A 23,951-nucleotide genomic window follows, 5' to 3' on the forward strand; every position below is an offset into this window, starting at 1 on the left:
TGGATCTCACCCCACATCTGCTGGATCAAATCTCAATGGTTGAGGCCTAGGGATCTGTTTTTTTTAAAGTTCCTCAGGTAATTCTGAAACTCTCAGCCTGTCACTGACAGTGAATCTGTATTTAGAAAGTGGAGTTGCTTGGTGACCAGGTGTTGCTGATCTAAACCCAACTGAATCCATTCAATTCTGAAATTCTTATTGGCAAGTACCTTAGCTTTCCATTTTGTATTAGCCAGATGGCAAGATGAACTTACTCCATTACACTCATTTGCCAGCTAGTAATATTAAAAGACTAGCATCTATCCAGATACCACATTTTTTTAACCTTCCACATCATCCTGCCCTGCTCTGCCTACATAAATAATTCCCAGAATCTTTGATCATGATAATTTGAACAAGATGCAAAAAGAAAATTGAGTAAGTAAAAAAGACTAACTCCTTTGGTTAAACGTGTCATTTGCCTATTTCTGCAATACAGATTAGCAGTTCCTACAATAGTCTCTTAAATGGCTTGGTTGACAGATATCTTCTTCAATGTGATCTTTGATTTCACTGTGATCTGTGATGTGTAAGAAACACTGGTTATAACTAACAGGTGCAAAACATCATCAGGAAAGAAGGAGAAAAGAGAAATGTTAAAGGAAAACTCAGGAAAGCCAGACAGAAAGAAAAATTTTAGTCTCAATAATTTTTTTGTAATAATCCATAGAGTGGGACTGCCTTATAGGTACAACTTCATTATTGGTTATTACTTCACATTCCATTTACTCTTTAACCTGCTTGAGTCTTGCTTCCACTCCTTCATTAACACCTCTGTCAGTGTCACCAAAGATGTTACATATTTCAACCTTTTCATACTCTAGAATAAGCACTCAGCAAATTTGACACATTTGACCGTTCCTCCTTTGAACACTGCTCTTTTGACTTCATGGTTCCACATTTTCCTGGTTTTTCTCTTACAAGCCTATCCTCATCAGTCTCCTTTTCTAATTTTTCTTCCATGTGACTTCTGAATTTGGGGATTTCTCAGGGCTTGGTCCTGGTCCTTTTTTCTCTCTTTAATTTCTTCCTAATTAATTTTAGCCATTCCATGGATTTAAGTACCATAGCAACTATTATCTTCATCCCAGACACCCCTCTGAGTAGTATTTTGCTGCCTAAGTAGCAATGTCCAGTTGGACATGTCATTGACATCTCAAACAAATTATCATAGTTGAACTTTATCTCCCCCACCCCTGATTCAAGTTTTCTTTATCTCACTGCTGTATAGTCATTTATTCAGACAAGAACACTGGAAAACACTTTTTCTTATTCTTATTCCGTGACCCTGTCATCGTGTCCATTAACAGTGTGTCCCAAACTAGCTTTGTGATTCTTGCCATATTCATACCACCTAATCTATTATTAATTATTTAATCAACTTGTCTCATCCCAAGAAATAATATTCAGTGAATCACTGATTTGATGTCCTAGTTATATTCTTTATATTAAAATGTTTACATGCCCCAAATAATGTATACCATCATGTATGACATGCTTTCAGGAACACTGCATTAACTTCCAAACTATATATTGAATTTGTCCATATTTCTCCATCTCTACCATAATCACTCTAGTTATCTTTCACCTGGACCACGCTAAAGACCCTAACCAGGCTCTTTGCTTGCCTTCTTACTCCTTTCCTACCCATTTTCCATGTAGTCAGAAGAGGGATCTTAAAATATAAATTAAATTATGTCATTCTCCAGCTTAAAACCCTTCCAGAACTTACTACATCAACATCAACGTTGAAGATCTAACCCCTCTCTCATTTCATGACCCTTTGCCCCCATTCACATTGCTCATGCCTCAATGGTCATCTCCCAGATCAAAGAACACCAGTCTTTCCCATCCATCTCAGGACCTTTACATACTATTCCCTAATCCTATTCACCACCACATGAATTTCCTTCTATTTTAGGTCTTGATTAAATGTTACCTCCTGAGAAGTTTCTCTGGTTACTGTGGTCTGAAAAGTCCTTTCTTAGGAAGTAACATTTGATCAAGACCTGAAGTAGGAGAAGGAACTAGGCAGAGGGAGCAGCTTGTATAAGAGCTCAGAATTGAGAGAGGACGTCACTACAAAGTAGTATAGGCAAAATGGTCAAAGATGAGCCAAAAGAGGTAAACAGGGCCAGGTCACGTAGAAGTGGTTTTGTATATCTTGCAAGAATTTTGAGCAGCATTCTAAAAGCAATAGAGTGCCATTGAAAAATGTAGGTGAAATCAGATTTGCATTTTAGGAGAAGAGTCACACTGAGAATTGCAGAGAATAGATTGGAAGTAAGGAGCCTTGTCAGTAACTCAGACGAATGAAGATCAGAACCTAAACTAAGGCCATAACTTTAAAAATAGAAATAGAAGATTTGAGGGAATATTGAAGAGAGAAAATCAGTCAAACTTCATCAAAAGGAGATATCTTAATGGAAGAATAGAGTATAGGGTGATAATTCCTTTGCTCTTTGGATTCTAAAATCCAAAAACCTCTTACAAAGCAAAAGCGTTTTTTTAAACTGATTCGAGAGGGTGGGGAGTGAGCAAAACCTGACCTAAATTGACACAAAGGTATTATGATCTTGATTTATCCCACTTAGTAGATGTTTTGCTCTAAAATCTTACTGTATTTGATTACAAGGTGATGTCCCTCTGTAAACTGAAATGGAAATGGGATAGATAATCACAAAATTCTAAAACACATCTGGTTCATCTGTATGTTTCACATGAACTTATTTCACAGCCACGTATGTAGCCTCGCCGTTATTGAGATCCTAAGAGTGAAGAAGGGGGAGGAATAAATATAACTCACTATTAAAGTGGAGGTTTCAATAGCAGTTGGATCTATGAGTCTGGGATTTGGGGAATCACTTCTCGGCCTTTTGGCTAAGATCAAGTGTGAAATTTGGGAAGAGTTGTTATATATAGGTAGTAGTTGAAGCCATAAAAGCCATAACACTTTATTTACCTCTATGCTGTCACTTATTACATCATTTTATACTTTTTCTCTCTCCCCATTAGATTGGGAGGTCATTGAAGACAAGAATTTTATAATATACATCTTACCCAACACATAGTCTGTTGACTGCCACATAGTAGATAAGCAATAAGGGTTTATGGCATGAATTAATAATTAATGGATTTTTTCTTTTCATGTAGTCATAAATTTTATTGCTGGAAGAAACATGCCAGAAATCATCAAGTCTGAGCTCTTTAGGTCTATGAGTTCTATTTTGAGTTCATTTTGTCTATGATATAAAGAGTTGGGGTACAACTTTATTCTTTTGCTTATGGCCATCCAGTTAGCACCATTTCTTGAAGACTATGTTTTTCCCATTGAATTGTCTTGGCATCCCTGTCAAAAGTCAACTAACGATAAATTCAAGGGTTTATTACTGGACGCTCAGTTGTCATGATCTATTTATCTATCCTGATGCCAATACCACACACTGAAGTACTGTAGCTTTGTAGTAAGTAGAAATCAGGAATTGTGTGAGCTCTTTGTATACAAATGAAAAAACTAAAGCCACAGAGCCTAAAGTTAAGTAAGAAAATTAGTAGGGTCAGAACTAGACCTCAGTTAACCTAATTCACAGTACATTTCTTTTTTACTACCTTTTAGTACAGATTGAGCATACCTAATCTGAAATCTGAAATGCTCCAAAATCTGAAACGTTTTAAGTGCTCAAAGGAAATGTTCATTAGAACATTTTGGATTTCAGATTTTTAGAACCGTAAGTATAATGCAAATATTCTAAAATCTGAAACTCTTCCTTCCAGTCCAAGATATTTTGGATAAGGGATACTTAACCTGTATAAATTATCACAAATATATACAAAGTCATAGAGAATACCATAACACATACCTACCTATGTACCCACTACTCAATGGGAAGTTTTTCTTAATTAAAAAATTACAAGTGCATCTAAAATCTCCTGTCTACTTCCCTGATCATATTCCTTTACCTCCCTGGTGGAGAACATTATCCTTTATCTTTCTATGCATGTTTCTATATAAATTATGCATGTATTTATATCCACAGGTAGTATTTAGTATTTTGCATGTTTTGAATCTGTATATAGATAATATACAATTAGTTTTACTTGCTTTTTTGCTCAACATTATGATTTTGAGATTCTACATTAATACATGTATCTCTAGTTTATTTATTGCAACTGCTGTGTAGTATTCCATCGTATTATTTAACACAATTCATTTTCTTTGGACAAGCATGTAGGTGGTTTCCAATTTCCAAACTTACCAAAAACAGCATGCTGCAAGCATGAGCTCATATGTATCTCCTTATCCATATGTGTTAGTCTTTCTATAGAGTATATACTTAGAATTACAATACCTGATTGTATATACATCCTTATGTTTTTGTCAAATTAATTTCTAAATTGATAATACCAGAATATATGAGAGTTCTATCTCTATATCCTGAATAACACTTGATATTAACAGACCTTTTTGTTTTTGCCCTTTTGACAGATAATTAGTATGTGAATGTTGCTTAATTTTTATTGTCCCAATTAATGATTAGGGTGAGCATCTTGTCTTATGTTTATGGACCCTCTTGGTTTTGTCTTGTCTTGTCTTTTCTTCTTTTTCTTTCTTTTTTTTTTTTTTTTTGAGACAGAGTCTTACCCTGTTGCCTGGGCTAGAGTGCCGTGGTGTCAGCCTCGCTCACAGCAACCTCAAACAGCTGGGCTCAAGCAATCCTTCTGCCTCAGCCTCCTGAGCAGCTGGGACTATAGGCATGCGCCACCATGCTCCGCTAATTTTTTTCTATATATTTTTAGTTGTTTGGCTAATTTCTTTCTATTTTTAGTAGAGACGGGGTCTCGCTCTTGCTCAGGCTGATCTCGAACTCCTGAGCTCAAACAATCCACCCGCCTCTGCCTCCCAGAGTGCTAGGATTACAGGCGTGAGCCACGGTGCCTGGCCTTGTTTTGTCTTTTTGAATGCTTATGTATGTCCTTTGACCATGTTTCTGTTTTTTTCTCTGATTTATAAGAGTTCTTTATATGTCCTTTATCTTTAATATTTACTTGTAGGTATCTTCTCCATATTTGTTTTGTGTCTCTTCACTTCATGATGTCTTTTGTTAAATATGTTTTTAAAATTTTATGTTTTATGCTGTCTGTGTTTTATTCAACTCAGTAAATATATGTTGAACACCTACTATGTACCATTTTAAGCATTGGGAATGTAACAGTGAGCCAAATAAACAAAAATCCCTGCCTTTATGGGGCTTACCATCCTTCTTTGGGTCAGGGGGAGAGAGAAAGAAGAAAGAAATATATGAGTGAAGTATAAAGTATATCAGAGGCAATAGGTATAGGGAAAAACAAAATTAGACAGGGAAGGGATGAATAGGCAGCGTGGGAACAGGGAGGGGTGTTACTTTAATAGGATGGTTAGGAAAGGCCTATCTGACAAGCTGACATTGGAGCAAAGCTTTAAAAAGAGGTATTTGGGCATGGGCACAGCAAGTTCTAAGAAACTGAGGTGGGACCTAGCCTGACATGTTCAAGAAGCATTGAGGAGGCCAGTGTGGCTCAATTGTTGTAAGTGGACATGCTTGGAGTGTAGAAGATGAGGTCAGCAAAGTAATGGGGCAAGATCCTTTAGGACCTTATAGACCATTGTAAGGATTTTTGCTTTTCCTCTTGAACAAAATGGGAAACCACTGGAGGATTTTGAGTGGAGAAGTGATCTGACTTTAATTGATTTATCACTTTTTATTTCAGATTAAGATTGATTTTTAATTGTCGTACATCGTTAATGTCTAGTTTTGCTGTCAAAGTTGCATTAGCCTAATAAGTTGAATAGTTTTACCTCTTTTCCTATTTTCTTGAGCTGTTTGCATATGAGAAGATTATCTGTTCCTTAAAGATCCAAGAAAGCTACCTTTGAAGGCATCTGGGCTTGGTGTCTCTTTCAAGAAGGGAACACTTAATTACTGATACAATTTCTTTAATGGTTATTGACTTATATAGCTTTTCTATTTCTTGTATCAATTTTGGTAATTTTTTTTTCTTTCTGGAAAATTATCCATTTCATCTATATTTTCAAATTTATTAACAAAGATGTTTATTATTTTTTAAATCTCTATTATATCTGTAATTGTGCCACCTTTTTCATTTCTCATATTCTTTATGTGTCTTTCTTCTTGACCAGTTTTGCAGTATACTTGTCATTTTTAATAGGTTTCTAAACAACCAACTTTATATTTGATTTTCTCTTCAGTTTCTTTGTTAGCACTTTCACTGAAACATTAATTTTATTTTCTTTTACTTCCTTTAGATTTATTCTCTTTTTCTGTTTTCCTTCGGGTATTGCTTCATATTGCATTATCTGGAGACATATAACGTCAGCTTGTCCTACTATTAATGATGCTAAATTCGATCATTTTGGTTAAATTGATAACTTAGTTTTCTCTGTTGTTAAAGGGACATTATTCCCTTTGCAATCAGTAAGGAATCCATAGGGTAATACATTGGCATTGTGAGAATGTTGTGTTACCCAACATTCTTTCACCTGAGTTTAACAATCATTAGTGATCTTCACCCAAGTCATTTGTTTCATTGGGGCTTGAGAAATGATTATTTTCTAATTATATTATTCTTTCTACATTTATTAGCTGGTATTAGAAGAGTTTCTTTTTTATTGTTATTGTTCCATCTTTTTATTATTTTTTTTATTTTGGTTTGATGGGGTTTTTTACTTGTTTTTCAATTATTGTGGATTTTAATTTTTTTGGTATATTGTAATCAATTATAGTCATTATTCTTTTTTATGCTCAATTTGTCCCAAATGTGGCTAATAGGAACTCCTTCATACTGGTCATTGTGTCGTTTCAATATGTCTCCTTTAATCTTTGTGCATTTCCTTACTTTCTGGCAAAAGATTTCCCAAGCCTACGTTGTGTTCTCCCTGCCTCAAGCTTGGAATTAGCAATTTATTAGTGGTATTGTCTTGACTAAAAGGCTGTCCAGTGGCTTTCTACTTCACCATTTTTCTGTCTTTAGAGTTCAGCATTTTTGCCATAATAAAATTACACATTCCATGCTCCTGTTCTCTAACAGTTTTCATTGTTAAAATGGTTTTGTGGTAGGCCACTTGGGAGGTGGGAAAGAGTGATTCTTTTTTCCTCTACTGCATAGATACTGTACATGTAAACCTTCTTAAAATTTAAAGTTAAAAGCCATCCTTACTTCAGCTCCATTAAGTACTATATGCCCTTGAAACAACTAGACTATTAAAGTATTAAGATAACTGGCTAAAATTGATAACTTTAGCTTTGTGCCCTAATGATAATGCTTGCTGAAACTGAAATGAAACCCTAAAACAGTGAGTGTTCTTGGAACAGAACAAAAATCAAAAGCAACTTGGCATACTTTATGAATGCTATATAAAATTTCAGTTTCATTGGGAGTAATTCCTTTTGAGGAATTTTTTAGAAAGTTCTTGAATTCTACTTCCATTTCATTAAGGCAGTCAAAAATCCTATTGCTTTCAGGGTTATTTTGATTCAGATAAATTCAGTTCATTTGGATTTATGACAGAAAAAAGTTTATCAGGAATGTAAAGTAAATTTAACTAAAAGGACAAATATTGGAAATAGCTGTGTTGCCTTTAGCTCTACGTCGACCATGGCTCTCAGTAAGAATGAGTATTTAAAAGTGGCAGAGCCCAGCTCCATGATGTAGAATGTGCTAGAAGCTGCAGGGTAGTGGAGAAAGGTACTTCTGATAGCTATCCTGACTGTACTTCAAAAGTTCTAATGGAGGCCGGGTGCAGTGGCTCACACCTGTAATCCTAGCACTCTGGGAGGCCGAGGTGGGTGGATCGCTCGAGGTCAGGAGTTTGAGACCAGCCTGAGCAAGAGCAAGACCCCCGTCTCTACTAAAAATAGAAAGAAATTATCTGGCCAACTGAAATATATATAGAAAAAATTAGCCAGGCATGGTGGCGCATGCCTGTCGTCCCAGCTACTCGGGAGGCTGAGGCAGTAGGATTGCTTGAGCCCAAGAGTCTGAGGTTGCTGTGAGCTAGGCTGATGCCATGGCACTCACTCTAGCCAGGGCAACAGAGCGAGACTCTGTCTCAAAAAAAAAAAAAAAAAAAAAAACTAATGGGGATTACAGAACAGGCAAACCTATATCTGGAAATAAAAAAGCTGCTCCCGTTGGTATATTATAATTTCGGGATAGATTTCTAGTGATCTTATGACTTACAATTTAATGTTTCTTTTGGATAATAGGGGATTATTGATATAGATATTTGCATCACTACTCTAAAAATAAACTGTAGATTTTCTAGAAATGCTAAAAAAAAAAAATGAAAAATAAACATATAGCCTCTGGTATTTGGACTTCAAGTAATTACTCAAAAAATTAACTATATGATTAGAAGTAGAGGCTGAATTATTGAGACTACCACAACCATATTAATGATCATGTGAATCTAATCCAAATTATAAAGCATCCCTAAAAATCTGAAAGGAAAACCTTTGTGAAAATGATTATTTTCTATTTAGTTTGTTTTGGTGATTTTTCTATTTTATTCTTGTGTTTAATTTTAGATCGTAAACTCTTTGTAATATAATCTATATTTATGAACTTAAATTCTCTACAATGTTGGTAAAGTATCATGGGCATACTTGTGTAATAAATATTTTCCAGCTGTTGGAGATCCTTACCAAAGGCTTAGTGCCCCTTCTGGTACAAATCACTGTACAGCTGTCATCTTTGGCAGAGAGCTAAAGTTGAAAATCTTGGCTAGGATTCTTTTGCTTAAACAAGGCAAACCTGTGAAGTGTTGAATTATTAAACACTTTTATTTGACAACTGAGGTTTTGCCTTATCCAAATTTTAATGATTTATAGCTTATTTATTTGCTCACTGGAGATCCACTAAAGCTCTTAGCTTCTTAGACGTTACCAGTAAGACACAGTGAGTGCTTATTTAGCTTTCATCTATATCTCTACTCATGTTCATTAGTTTTCCATTATTTTTTCCTTGTTTTTCCGTTCATAAAGTGAATATATTATTTTTTCCTTAAACTGAAAAGGCAGCCCTGTTTTATAAGGCATTAATTCACTTTTTGATAAATAGTTGTGTTTTGGGGGTTATCACCACAAGAGAAGAAAATTATGGTTAATGAAGTAGGAAAATTTTATTATAACTCCGGCTGTGAATAAAATAATAATTTGTTTATTAGTAAAGATAATGTCTTCCTCTCTCTTTAATATTTTCCTTTCTTTAGTAGGTACTAAAATACTTATAAAACTCAAAGGACTTATTTTTCTACCTCTTATTTCTGACTATTAAATGTAAAATTTCATAGAATTTCCCTTTCTTCTTAATTATGTCTAAATTTTTTCCATAGTATTTGTGAACATTCTCCAGAGCTGCTTAGTACTCCTACATCCTAAAGACATCCATTTAAAATAATAGTATAACCATCAAGTGTCTACCTTATTTTCTTTGTTTATATTTTTTAAATGAAAAAAGATCATTTTATTGCTGAGCTAAAGAAAGAGCATTTAAAATCTGTAAGTCACAATTATTTTATAGATATAGACCTAACATTGTAATACTTACATGAAAAGGAAATAAAAATCATCTTTAAAAAGCAAAGGTTTTTTTTCCTAGTTTGAAATATTTTGATCATACCAATAAAACCTTTTCCAGGATCTTCTACCTATTAAACAAGAAAACGAAAAATCTCTTTCAAAAAATATGGATGCATTTGAAAAAGTGAGAACAAAATTAGAAACACAGCCACAAGAAGAATATGAAATCATCAATGCAGAGGTAGGATATCTTATGTCTTTTTAAAAATAATTTTTTTTATATTACCAATCAAAATGCCATGTGATTCATAGATACAATCCCACATCAAAATTATACTGCTTTTGGCCTTTAAAATGTGCTGAAAAACTTAAAGAACAAAGAATAAGCAGAGTGTGATCCTTAAAATAAATTTAAAGATCAATACTAAGGTGAATTTCCAAGCATATCTTAATTCTGGTTCTGGGGAGCAACCAGTTCTGATTTTAAAATTTTTAAATTATTCCTAGAAGTTAAAATCAAACTATTTCATATTTCCTTATTATATTATTTCAAAAGTATTTGATTAGTTTGTCTACTTTTTTAAAAAAAAAAAAAAGGAAATTCACTTTAGTATAATACCAGGAAAGCCAAGTATTTGTTTAACCATTTTATGGTTACCACAGTGACAAATAGTCAAATGAAATGGATTAACCATACATATTGAAAATTTTTCAATGAGATTGGAAAACAGTACCACAGATTATAATATAAGTGGAAATCGCATACATAGTAAAATGATAATAACGGTAGATTAAGAATCAAGAATTCCAGATTTAAATTATGCCACTAACTAACAGGTAATAAATGTGTCTTAAGCCACCAAAATCGTATCAATCAATTGCATTTAATCTGTAGGTGTTAGAGGAAGAGCACTATTCATGCATGTGTAATATTCATTGCCTTTTCTCAAATTGCCTGTATTTGTCACCCCACAGAGTATGAGATACTTTGTGTAAAATCAAATCAAGACTGTACAGGTGGTGATCACAGCATATTTTAAAGGAAAGAATCTCAGAAAGTTATTGTCTGGGTTTCCTGGCTAGTCTGAGCCAGTTTCCCCATCTGCATCATTTTGGATTACCTTAAACATGCCACTTGATCTCAGTTAATTGAATTCACTATACAGATATCAGATGTTTCCAAAATATAGCTGAAGTGATTTGTACAATCCTGAAAACAGACATAGGGTTTGTTATACCTTCTCTTTATTTTCTCTTGCATTTATGTATTAGAAACCCCTCCAGTGATCATGAATATATGAAAACCATATCTTACCAACTATATTGTAAAAAGTGGTCCATTTTGGATTTCATATATGTTCATTACTATACTTTAACAGGTCTATTTTTTGTACAAGATCTCATTTCTTCTTCATTTTGAATAGTCAGACAATCAAAAGGTTAATTAAATTATTATTAAATAAACCATTCGTTTCTTTTCATTGTCAGATTAAACATGGTGGTTTCGTTTATTATCAAGAAGGTTGCTGCTTGGTTCGTTGCAAAGACGAAGAAGGTACACCACGATTTTTCCTTTTAACATGCTCCAATTTTTCAGATTTCACTTTTTTTTATAGCAAATTTGATATTTCTGAAAAGTATAGTATTTTTTAAAATTTATTTTTGAATTTTCTTTTTTTTGAAGGACCAGTTTTTAATATCTGGGTTTGCTAAAATATAGTTAACAATTACACTCAAAAGTTTAGGCAGGGAGAATGAAATGGGATCCAGCATTTCTTGAGCATCTACTATGCTTCAGGTACTGTGCTAGGCATTTTACATTTTATTTCATATCATTTTTATTCTCTTATATTCTAAGTTCTATATGGTTTGTAAATACTAGACTATAACAATATGGAATAACTCATAGGTTTATGTATAGAATAATATTGAATAGTATAAGATAATATTAAATAACTAATGCCAGTTTATGTGCAAGTCAAGCTGCCATCATCGTTGAAGGAAGCTAGAATATGGCCTCTTATAGAACGGAAGTGCTAACTGAAAACATTGAAATTACAGTTTAAAATTTTTTTAAGTATATCTCATGGGGCTGGGCATGGTGGCTGGCACCTGTAATTCCAGCACTTTGGGAGCCCGAGGCAGGAGAATTGCTTGAGGCCAGGAGTTTGAGTTCAGCCTAGACAAATAGTAAAGCCTATCTCTACGAAAAATAAGAAGAATTAGTGAGGCATGGTGGCACACACCTGTAGTCCTGGCTACTCAGGAAGCTGAGTCAGGAGGATCACTTGAGCCTAGGAGTTTGAGGGTATGGTGAGCTATGATCATGCCACGGTACTCCAGGGTGGGTGACAGAGCAAACCCTGTCTCAGAAAAGACCAAACAAACAAAAAGGTACATCTTGTGGAATTACCTCTTTCATATATTTTTCTTTATGCAGCAGACAATGATAATTATGAAGTTTTATTCAATATGGAGGAACTGAAGTTAGACCAGCCCTTCATTGATTGTATCAGAGTTGCTCCAGATGAAAAATATGTGGCTGCCAAGATAAGAACTGAGGATTCTGAAGCATCTACCTGTGTAGTCGTGAAGCTCAGTGATCAGCCTGTAATGGAAGCTTCTTTCCCAAATGTGTCCAGTTTTGGTAAGCCAACAACTGAAAAATAGTCTTCTGTCTTGAAAAGACAACAGTAAGAGAATTTCCCATACTTTTGAAATGTTTTTTTTGGCCATGTGAATGAAAGAGAAGGTGAGTGCCTGATCCATTTATCCCTGTGGACTCCACGTCCTCCTACATGCCTCTCATTCAGGAGACCTTTCCTTCTTTAATTGTGTATCTAAATGAATAATTTTAAATAATGCTCATGTTTTAGAAGCATTATAATCGGCCTCCAAGATGTACAGTGTATTTCAATATATCATTATTTCTTTGCCAATTTATTATTTAGAATAGATTTTTGCACATAAGTTGCATCTTAATGTTTCATTCAACTTTAAGCTTGTTGGATAAATTTTTTTAATTTCATGTTAAAGAGTTATTACAGCAAATTGCCCAAAGTCACTGCTAAAGAACTTTAAAATGTATTGAATGAACTTATTTATCATTGGAAGCTGTGACATTTTTTAATAATAGAACTAACTTTAAATTTTATCATTTATCATTGAGTGGTACAGACATGTTCAATATTGGTCCTCCCTTTTTATTTTCTGCCATCATTTTCTCCATTATGTAAATACTTTAGCAATGAATTGAAATTATACCTTATCTAATGGATTCTAAGACATTTTGTACATTTTAACCTCTAAAATTTTGACTTACAATCACTGTCAACAAGGTGACAGTCATGTAATTGTGCGCAAACTTCTGTTTACAGCTTCTAGTGAGATCAAGAACCAGCATTAAAATGTACTTAGTGATTGGAGATATCCTGTGGCTTGAAGGCAGACAGAAAAGATTCAGGCATGAGAGAAAGATGCAATATCTTTTTAAAGTTTCAAGTTGTAGATTTAAATATAAGTCATCTCCTGAAAGCAAATGTGACTTTACTAACATCATTCTTAAATATTGAACATTTAAATCTTATTTAGAAACTTGAGTGCACTCAGACTGATAACTACTTAAAAAATTAGAACCGAGGTGGTAGTGTTTTATTCTATAGAAAGTTCTCTGGCTTATACAGAACACAGGTTAGATACAGTGAAACCTGTTAGATTTCTAAGGGATAGACTTGCACATCTTTTCTCTTTGACACTCAAAATTAGAATGTGCTGTGCCCTTTTTTTTTTTTTTTTTTAACTGTATGCTGGTAGCTATGTATAATTCTTCAATTATTTTCTTTCAGAATGGGTAAAGGATGAGGAAGAAGAAGATGTTTTATTCTACACCTTCCAGAGGAACCTTCGCTGTCATGATGTATATCGAGCCACTTTTGGTGATAACAAACGTAATGAACGTTTTTACACAGAAAAAGACCCAAGGTACTAGAATGATTCAATTACATCTTTTTCTCTAGAATAATTTCTCCAGTTATTTAAAGTGCTGATCTTGGTTGACTTAAAATGTTGACTTTTGTTGGAACCAGATATAATAAGGCTAAGATGATCATTCTTTTATTAGTTGTTTATATGCAAACTTGGAGTCAGATTATATTCATACTCCAGAGTAAATACAAGTAACATTATTAGACTGCAAATGTTGAGTTATTAATATTCTCTCTGGATTGTGATGCATGAGAAGAATTGTTAAAACATTTAATAGAGCTGCTGTATAGCAATTATAAATCTCTCATAAGTCATAACTAAAATACCATAGTGTCATTTGCACAGAATTCACTCACTATTCATTTCACATGGATTATCTGAATTTTAAATTGCTTTGCTTTGAGCCATGATGTCCATGGGCCTTTGAAATTTACGTTTCCCAGTACTCTTTGGTAACTCTTCCTTAAAGCTAATTTTCTCTAATTCCTTATAAATTATAGGGCTCATAGCCACTTAAGGGAGGAAATGATGACCAATGTATCCTACAAAATCTCTTGAGTCTTACCCAGATATACTTTCCCAAATGATATATGAAAAACAAATTTTGCCTTATTACGAGGGTCCTGTCACTTCATACGTCATTTAACAGTGTAGTTTGCACAATGTCTGAATAAATTTTGTAAGAAAAAAAGTGGAATTTAATCTTAAATCTATGATGGTGACGTTGGTACCCAAAACAAGAAAACTAACCCATCATTTCATAAAAATCTCAGAGCTGAAAAAGACCTTAAAGAAAATCTTGTACAATCTTCAGTTTATATTTAAAAATAGAGGCCGGGCGCGGTGGCTCACGCCTGTAATCCTAGCACTCTGGGAGGCCGAGGTGGGCGGATCGTTTGAGCCCGGGAGTTCGAGACCAGCCTGAGCAAGAGCGAGATCCCATCTCTACTAAAAATAGAAAGAAATTATATGGACAGCTAAAAATATATATAGAAAAAATTAGCCGGGCATGGTGGTGCATGCCTGTAGTCCCAGCTACTCGGGAGGCTGAGACAGGAGGATCCCTTGAGCTCAGGAGTTTGAGGTTGCTGTGAGCTAGGCTGATGACACGGCACTCACTCTAGCCTGGGCAACAGAGAGAGACTCTGTCTCAAAAAAAAAAAAAAAAAGAGGTAGAGAAATTACATTATTATGTTATTCCAGCCCATAAAACTAATCCATAGGTAAAGTTCACCAGTTGACTTTATAATTTATTTAAAAAGTTCTGGGTACCTGATTTTGAAAAAGATATTGTTACCAATGTGGCCAGAAAGAGCCCCTACCAGCCAGGTTCTTCATCTACTTTATTTCCAGTACTTCAGTAGATTTGGTTGTTGGGTGCTAATTTTCTATTTTGATATTAGAGTGCCTCCAAAAATCTTGTCTTGGGAAAATGCCTGCTATTCTGTTCTTAAAGATTGGTACATTTTGAATATCAATTCTTCCATTTTCAAATATTTCCAGAGCCATTGAATTGACACATTATTAGGAAACCAGTATTATATAGATTCTGAAGGGAAAGATCTAGACAGAATTAAAAGACCTAATTTTTAAGTTGCCGAAAAACAACCATCCCCCCCCCAAAAAAAAATATTTTTTTCTGGTGCAAATGCTATTCAGTGTACAATTTACAGTGTGGTCCTACCACCAGGTCCCAGGAACAGAGCTAACTTAGGAAAGCCTGGGAGGCAGCCTGGTCACTGAGGACTCTGGGGATCCAAACCCCAGAGGACCCCAGTGAGGCAGGCTCAGCGTAACCTTGAAGGTATTAAGCCAGACCAAACACTTGACAGTTTAAAAATTCAAGTAAGAGGAATTTGGGAGGTATAGCTTTAACTTTTTTAGAAATTTGTCTGTTGAAGTCCACAGACAGTTAAAGAATTAAATGAAATTGTACAGCTAACTCTTCAGCCACTGCTCTTCCTTTGTGGCAGAACCTAAATCCTCATGTAAAAAATGGAATTAGTCTGGAATGACTCTTATTCTGTCTGGAAAGTGGTTCTAGTCATTTCTTCCACATATTGTCTGGTTAATCTTGGATAAGCCGTTTCTTCTATTCTAAGCAAATAAATTAAAATCTAGACAGCATAATGGAGAAAAGTATTTTCAACAACAAGACAAACTAATACCTTTAATTTGTAAAGAGCTATTTATATACGAATAATTTAAACACATTCCAAGTTTAAAATGGACACAGACATTTCACAAAAGAAATACAGTTGGCAAATAAACATGGTAATGTGATCTAATGCAGAAGAAATTTTACCAAAATATAAGTGGTGCTTATCTCTGGGCAAAGAGAATTCAGGGTTATCGTGCTTCTTGACAGTTTTCAGAATCTTCAGTATAGATTACTTTTATAATAAGGAAAAATGTAAATATAACATTTAAAGCCACCCAGTGTGTCAGTATGAAGTAGTACCATGTTCTTAGGGTATTATTTGGTTATATTTATCAAGTCATAAAAATACTCTTAATCATTAAATTAGTATTTCTATTCCTAAGAATTTGTCCTAAGGAAATAATTATGAAAGTCAAGGAAGGTTATATTCTTTATTATAATGAAACATTAAAATCTGAATTTTTAAGAATTAGGATAATTCAACCTGATATAATATTAGGTAGCCATTAAAAATAATCATAAAGACTTTTAACTAATATGGGGGAATATTGCTATTATGTGAAATAAGAAATGCAGAATCAAAAATTGTATAATTACTTCTTTTTAAAGACATGCATGAAATGTAATTAAACCTTAGAAAATAGAAAAAGTAAAATAGTTCATCTTTTAAATGTGTTAAGTTAGTGATATTATGAGGGTTCTTCCTCACATTGTTCTATTTTGATGTAAAACTGGGAGAAAGGGGGAAAAAAATCCAATACACCTACAGGAAAAGAACAAAACAAGAGTAAGCTTTGTGTCCCTTTTCTTTCCTATTATTTCATGTCTCCTCTGGAAAGTTTATTTCTTCTCTCAGCAAAAAGCCACATTATGTATTAATGTGATAAAGTGAGAGATGATGTCTGTAGTGTACCTTGAAATGCATCCACATAAAGATAAATTAATGAATGCATAGATATGTGGTAAAGGAAATACAACAAAATGTTAGCAATGATGGAATCTAGATGGTGGGTATACAGGGGTTTGCTTTACAGTTCTTTCAACTTTTCTGTATGTTTGAGAAACATTTATGATAAAATGTTAGAAATAAATGATTTTGCCTCTGTGGTGGAAATAAGGAAAATAATAGCCAGTTGTTAAATTTACAAACAATATTCACTAAGGAATTATTTTTATTTTTCTGCATTATAAATTAACATGTTTACTTTCGCAGCTTGCTGGGCTGTAAAACCAAAAAAAAAAGAACAAAATTAACATGTTTACTGACTACCTCTGAGATAATGTCATTAACGAGGTAGCATGCAACTGAAATTTACGGGGATCTCGCCTTTCTCTCTCTCTGTGTCTAGCTACTTCATTTTCCTTTATCTTACAAAAGACAGTCGCTTCCTCACCATGAATATTATGAACAAGACCACTTCTGAAGTGTGGTTGATAGATGGCCTGAGCCCTTGGGACCCACCAGTACTTATCCAGAAGCGAATACGTGGGGTCCTTTATTATGTTGAACACAGAGACGATGAATTGTACATTCTCACTAATGTTGGAGAGCCAACAGAATTCAAGGTAATCCTGAATTCTCCTTGTCCCCATTTGGGTACGATGTGTCACACTTCCATCAACAGCATTCTTGCTCTAAGCGTTCATTGTTTTGTAGACTTTTATTAAAGTGTAAAAATTGATGCTAGCTTCCTATGCATACCAATCCCATTTCTTTTCTCTTAAAACTAGTTCCTCTACTTTTTTTTTTTTTTTGAGACAGAGTCTCACTCTGTTGCCCAGGCTAGAGTGCCGTGGCATCTGCCTAGCTCACAGCAACCTCAAACTCCTGGGCTCAAGTGATCCTACTGCCTCAGCCTCCCGAGTAGCTGGGACTATAGGCATGCACCACCATGCCCGGCTAATTTTTTCTCTATATATATTTTTTAGTTGTCCAAATCATTTCTTTCTATTTTTAGTAGAGATGGGGTCTCGCTCTTGCTCAGGCTGGTCTCGAACTCCTGACCTCGAGCGATCCTCCCGCGTCGGCCTCCCCGAGTGCTAGGATTACAGGCATGAGCCACTGCGCCCGGCCTACGTATTTTAATTGTGTCTAAGAGGTTAGTAAATAAAACATATTCCATCCTGATTATGTGTATCAAAGCCAAACTTCGTGGCTTAAAAGAACAGTTTTATAAACTTGTGATTTTTGTGAGTTGGCAATTTGGATTGATCTCAGCTAGGCAGTTCCACTGGTGTCAGTTAGGCTCACTCAAGCATCCATAGTCAGCTCACTGTCATTGCCCTCACTTGAATGTCCAGTGGTTGGCTGTCAGCCAAGCACTGGGTCATAGTGTCTTATCATCCAGCAGGCTAGCCTGGGCTCATTCATGTGATGATAGTCACACTTTATTCTTGAATGCAGTTAGTTCCTTCAGCTGTTCATGAAATAGTAAAGACTAGTATAGTCTAGTTTTCAGTGATTTCATCTCTGGATGCTATAGCCTTCATGTTTTGTTACCTAGATCTCTTCTAACTTTGTTCTGTACAGCTAATGAGAACAGCCGCTGATACCCCTGCAATTATGAATTGGGATTTGTTTTTCACAATGAAGAGAAATACCAAAGTTATAGACATGGACATGTTTAAGGATCACTGTGTTCTATTCCTGAAGCACAGCAATCTACTTTATGTTAATGTGATTGGTCTGGCAGATGATTCAGTTCGGTCTCTAAAGGTATGGTTAATTTTCAAAAGATAATACTATTAATCAAAATACATATGCAGTTTTGCTTAACAGAACATTAAATTTCGAATAATAGCGGTGTTCTTTTTCTTAAAAGGAACTTAATTTAAATGGAATTTAGCATACTTGCTCACGCTTCATCAGGTTTAGGAAGTTTATTTTAGAGTCACTTGGAGGACCTTGCTTTTAATGCAGTTTTACTTAAAATACTCTCTTACAGCATGGACTTCAGAAGTAAAATGCCATTATATTTCTCTTTTTACACATCTCTACAATTTTAGGTGAAGTAGTAAGTCAGGCCAACTTGGCAACTAGAGCGTAACCACCTACTGCTAAGCTTCCCCATCCCACATCTCCACTAGGGATAGTAGTCATATCCGTTGTGTTTTGGCCACTGCATGCTTGTGGCTACATCATCTTCTCTTTGCCAGTTTTCTTACCCATGGGGGAGGGATGGGGGTCAGCTTTGGTTTCTTTCAATGTGGGGGTGGCAGTGGTCTCCACAGCAGCACAGAAGTGTGATGGTGGCAAGTCTGCCTGGCAGGCTGACTGTTTGATACTGCCTGTGGGTGCCAGGAAGGATAATCTGCCTCCACAAGTGAACTTGCTAAAATTGGTGAATGGCAACCTTATTGTCCAGTATTAAAGCAGCATTCACATGTAAGTTAAGGTAGCAGGCACGAAGGGAAGAGGAATGCCTTCATGGTGCTTGATATGAAGAGTTACTGAGCCAACTGACCAGCAAGCAATGCAGACCCCTTATACCCGTCTAACTCCAATATTGTCAGAATTCCTGTTAATACGTAATTCCTGTCAATTTAGTGACTGTTTATCGAACTTCTACGTGCAAAATACTGTATTGGGCATTATGGAGTGGAAAGATAATAGGACAAAATATCTAGCCTTAAGAAAGATACAGTTTATCATAAGATTAGACAAGTACACAAAGATTAAGTATAATGTAGATTTAAATAAGTAGTATCAAAGACATAAAATATGCTGTGGGGCTCAAAAGAGATAAAGGCTCAGAAAGCTTTTGGTCAAGTTGGTTGACTTTGAAACAAGCCAGTGAAGATAGATAGGATTTTGACAGGTGGGGAGGACTATGGTATTCCAGGATGAGAAAGCCATCAAACAAAGCTCTGTGCTGGAGAAATTCAGAAAATGTGCAGGAAACTGCTAATAATTCCATTTTATTGAAGCAGAATACATTTCTGGGGGATAAAGATATGATTTGATGGTTTTTGACTGTCGGTATGAGGAATATATGCATAAATTATGAAGGGGAAACATTTGAAGTTTGCAAGCAGGGCAGTGGTTTGGGAGTGGAGCTATACTTGATATGGTTATCTGGCAGCCATATTAGGGTAGACTGAAGCAGAAAGGTTAAGGAGCACGGAAACTAGTTTTGAGATTGCTATACTGGTTTCAATAAGAAATAACGAGAGCCTAAAATAACTGAAATTCCCCAGTTAATCCCTAAAATCAAATTATCGAATCTAATGTCCAGTCTCTTATGTATAGTATCCTAAAGCAAAAATGGTGATTTACTTCAGGGATTTTATTATTGTTTTCATCTGATGGATTCAGAGTATTTCTTTTCATTTGCTAATTGATCTCAAATTCAGACATCTTTAATTGGAACACTGGCAGAGCATCTATCGTTAGTGCAATCTGTATGAATAGGGATGAGAGAGAATGCGTAATTTCTAGCAATGCATTTATTACAACAAAATTCTACGTCAAGAAAATTAGGAATGTCATATAAACTTTAGTCTGCTATAATATGTGACTTCCAAGTAAATAGGACCTTTTACATTTTTAGTAAGTGTTCCTATATTAAAGATATGCCTTGGTTTCCATGATTTTAACTTCCATTAGAACAAATATCATGTCTTTAATTTATTCTATACCCTCTATCTCAGCGGTCCCCAACCTTTTTGTCACCCCCTGATGCCAAACAGGGACCTGTTTCATGGAAAACAATTTTTCCACAGACAGGCCCGGGGGTGGGGGGGCGGGGCGAGGCTCAAGCAGTGATGCGAGTGATGGGGAGCAGCTGTATAGATGAAGCTTTACCCCCTCACCCAGAGCTCACCTCCTGCTGTGCACTCCTTCACCCCCTCGTTCCTGAGTTTCATGGGCGGGTGATGAGGAGCTTGCGGCCTGGTCCCTAACAGGCCACGGACTCGTACTGGTCTGCAACCCTGGGGTTGGGGACTGCAGCTATATCTTTTCATTTCCTGACTCTTCCCAAACTATAGTACCTATTATACCTTTTGTAATGTTCTAGGTCACCATCAAATGGCATCAAATACTATAGTATATTCCAGGTGCTACTTAAAGAGAATGTTATAGATCAGACCTTTTTCATGACCCTGGATAACACCGATTAACATCCATAGACAGTGCCATATACAAAGGACAAAAATCTTTAACCAAACTATGAGTGCATTATAAAGTATTTCTGTATGTAACATCTCTGCCTAGTAGGCACTTGACTAAAAGATCTTTTTGAACTCAGTCTCAGCAGTAGAAATGTAAAACCTTTCATATATTTGCCTCCTATCCTTGGTCATCATATCATCGCTATAATATTTTCTGGTAGCTTTTTTTTCTCCACAAAAAGAAGTTATGATATTTAACTGAAGCAAATTGGGACATTTTTGCTCTGTGCTAACATTAATTTTATTTAGAGGAGGAGTCTGCATCCCCAGACCCATTTTCTTTCAGCATGTATTTCTTAATCATTCTTTCAGTGAAATGACTGTAGTTTGCTGGTAGTGTTAAAGCTGAATCTGTTTCTGTCAAATACCTAAGGGATGTCTCCATCACCTGGCCAACGTATTTTCAGGTGCTGTTCATTGGTATACACAGATACACTGCAGGTTTATCTCAATAGGAAATGTGGCTTAAGATATCCTTAAGATAGTTAATACCTATTTATGCATCAACTGGACAAACTTTAAAAAGTCCGGAGCCTTGAAATGGTTTTTGTTATGATTAAAACTTTAACCTTCGTCCCCTTAGTTTTGGAAAAACACCCAAAAGACTTTTTGATTTATTGGAACCGCTTGTTCTAAAGCTAAGACAGCTTACTACATGGGTCACGTGGAAACTGTCCTGAAGTCTCACCAAAGGGCAGAAAAACGTGTGCCTTTGTGGGTTCAGGAAACTTGGACCTTCGCTCTGAGGCCTGCTTATGAGGCTTGTAGCAATCCTTCAACCTCTCAGGTCTTAGTTTGCTCGCTTGCAGTTATGCTACCAGATTTATCAATTTACATGTTTACACTTTTTTTCTCTAGTTATGTCTTACATTTCAATAGACAAATTGTCCTTTAAAGTAGTACTCAGTCTGAGGAAAATAAATTAGGAACTCAGACACTGCAAATGTGTGTCTTTATTAGTGTTTCAAGAAAATAGATTCTTTGGGTCAATTAGAAGAAATTTGCTCAGAGAACATAAACTGTTTAGCTGTCGTTTCTGCAGATGAAATAGTGCACTCTTTATGCACACATCCTCCATCTACCCTTTTGCAGTAGTGCCCACCAGTCATGTTGCTGTGCCTCTGATTTTCTATGGAATTTGCTCTTTCTACAATTACTCAGGAAAAGAAAGGCAATTTTCTTTTAATGTTCTGACTCTCAGTACCATTTCTAACACTCTGTCAACCTGCTTACCAGAGTTCTTTAAAAGGTGTAGAGAGATGTTAGTGGAAGGCTTGAAGCTGGACCCTGCTGCTCTAAGAGAATAAATTTTGATTCCTTTCCTTTTTTCTTAAAGTTAAGAATCTTAAGCATAATAGCCGTGAGTCTCTCAGAGTAGATGTGCCAGGAAAGGTTTTGTTCTGCACAATGGTTAGCCTGGGAGCTAAAGTTAGAAACAGATTGTAAATGCTTTAGTGCTGCTGAGCCCGTTTGTAGCTCCGGAATAATAACTGTCATCACTGCAGCGTCCAGGCAGCAGGGTAAGGACTGGTGGGTAGATTATTAAAAACACACACATGTGAGAGATTTCATGTTCTGTGAGAATGGAGATCTTGGAGATGTCGCTGTGTTCTAGAATTACTATTTGATTTGCTCTTATTCTTAACCATTTTGCTATTTTATTGCCCAAGCTTGTATCCCAAAATAAACTTTTATGTTAAAGGCTATTTCATATAAATCTAGAATCATGCTAAATCATTTTCCTATAATTTTTTATTTTATTGGTCATTAATGTCGAGTTTTATTTGTTTTTTACTTGAAATATATTTTGTTGTGATAAAGTAATCCTTAAATGAGGCATAATGTGGTAATAGATAGAAAGTAAACTAGATGTCCACATCATCTTATTTGAAGTGGACTCAGAAATTTAATTAATAATATAATACTTAGTATCCAGATAAAGAGTAAAAATAACTGTTTTATTTCTTTAGCTCCCTCCTTGGGCCTGTGGATTCATAATGGATTCAAATTATGACCCAAAGAACTGCCCCTTTCAGCTTTGTTCTCCGATACGTCCCCCAAAATATTACACATATAAGTTTGCAGAAAACAAACTGTATGAGGAAACTGGGCATGAAGACCCCATCACAAAGACTAGTCGTGTTTTGCGTATAGAAGCCAAAAGCAAGGTAGGTCTTTGTAATCTCCACTTCCAGCTTGCGTTTGCAGAAAGCATACTGTTTGCCAGATACCACGCAGTTGTTGGGGTTACATTAGCATAGTTTCCCAAGGCTTCCCTTATACCACAATAAGACCCAAGTGATTTTAGGGAATATATGGATTTTTTTTAACTTTAAGGACTTATGTATTCATTTTAACGTGGATTAGAAAATTTATAAGTAGCCCGTCAGGCCCTTTATTTCACATATTATTTATGTCTGAGTTAAAAAGTTGATTTAAAGAAAAAATCAAGTAAATAGCGTTGGTACACAGTTAGGAAAAAATTGTGAAGGTGGCAAGCAGTTGACTAGAGTGAACTAGACTAATACAGTCCCTGCCCTCATGAGACTTACATCTAGCAGGGAAAATGACAGACATTGAAGAAGTAATTACTGATACACTGGTTGCTGCAAAGGAAGACGTACTGAGTACAGTGGAAGCACATGGCAGAGGGACCGTACCTAGTCTGAAGAGATCAGGGAAGGTTCCTTTGAGGAAGTGATGTCTCTGGTAAGACCTCTAGGGTGATTAAGAGTAGGCTGGAAAGCGGACAGGAGATTCCATTTTGTGTAGAGGCCCTGAATTTGAGAAGAAATGATACAATTCAAGAAGTATACAGGAGGCCAGAATGGCCAAAATAGAGTAAAAGAGGGAAGATTGGCAGGGGGAGGAGTGGAGACAGAGGAGACACAGAAAAGGAGATAAAAGATATCCCTAGTCCAGATATACTCAATATACAGAATTTACAAATGTGTGCAAGTAGGGAACAAATTAATACATAAACTATAGCCTTGAATTTAAGGAATTTTCAGACGTTA

At 35.5% G+C, this 23,951-nt stretch overlaps 1 protein-coding gene across 2 annotated transcripts in view; it reads left to right on the top strand.

The window, feature by feature from the left end:
* PREPL (prolyl endopeptidase like) overlaps positions 1–23,951 on the top strand; it is a 37,110-nt gene that overhangs the window by 4,328 nt on the left and 8,831 nt on the right. For both annotated transcript variants that reach the window (XM_069494391.1, XM_069494390.1), the window contains exons 2-8: positions 9,736–9,858; positions 11,106–11,172; positions 12,058–12,264; positions 13,463–13,598; positions 17,112–17,328; positions 18,293–18,478; positions 22,905–23,102. In XM_069494391.1, the coding sequence (XP_069350492.1) occupies positions 9,784–9,858; positions 11,106–11,172; positions 12,058–12,264; positions 13,463–13,598; positions 17,112–17,328; positions 18,293–18,478; positions 22,905–23,102 (1,086 nt within the window). In that variant the 5' untranslated portion in view covers positions 9,736–9,783. The remainder of the gene's footprint in view (positions 1–9,735; positions 9,859–11,105; positions 11,173–12,057; positions 12,265–13,462; positions 13,599–17,111; positions 17,329–18,292; positions 18,479–22,904; positions 23,103–23,951) is intronic.

This window comes from Eulemur rufifrons, chromosome 19 (assembly GCF_041146395.1).
Source record: "Eulemur rufifrons isolate Redbay chromosome 19, OSU_ERuf_1, whole genome shotgun sequence".
NCBI lineage: Eukaryota > Metazoa > Chordata > Mammalia > Primates > Lemuridae > Eulemur > Eulemur rufifrons.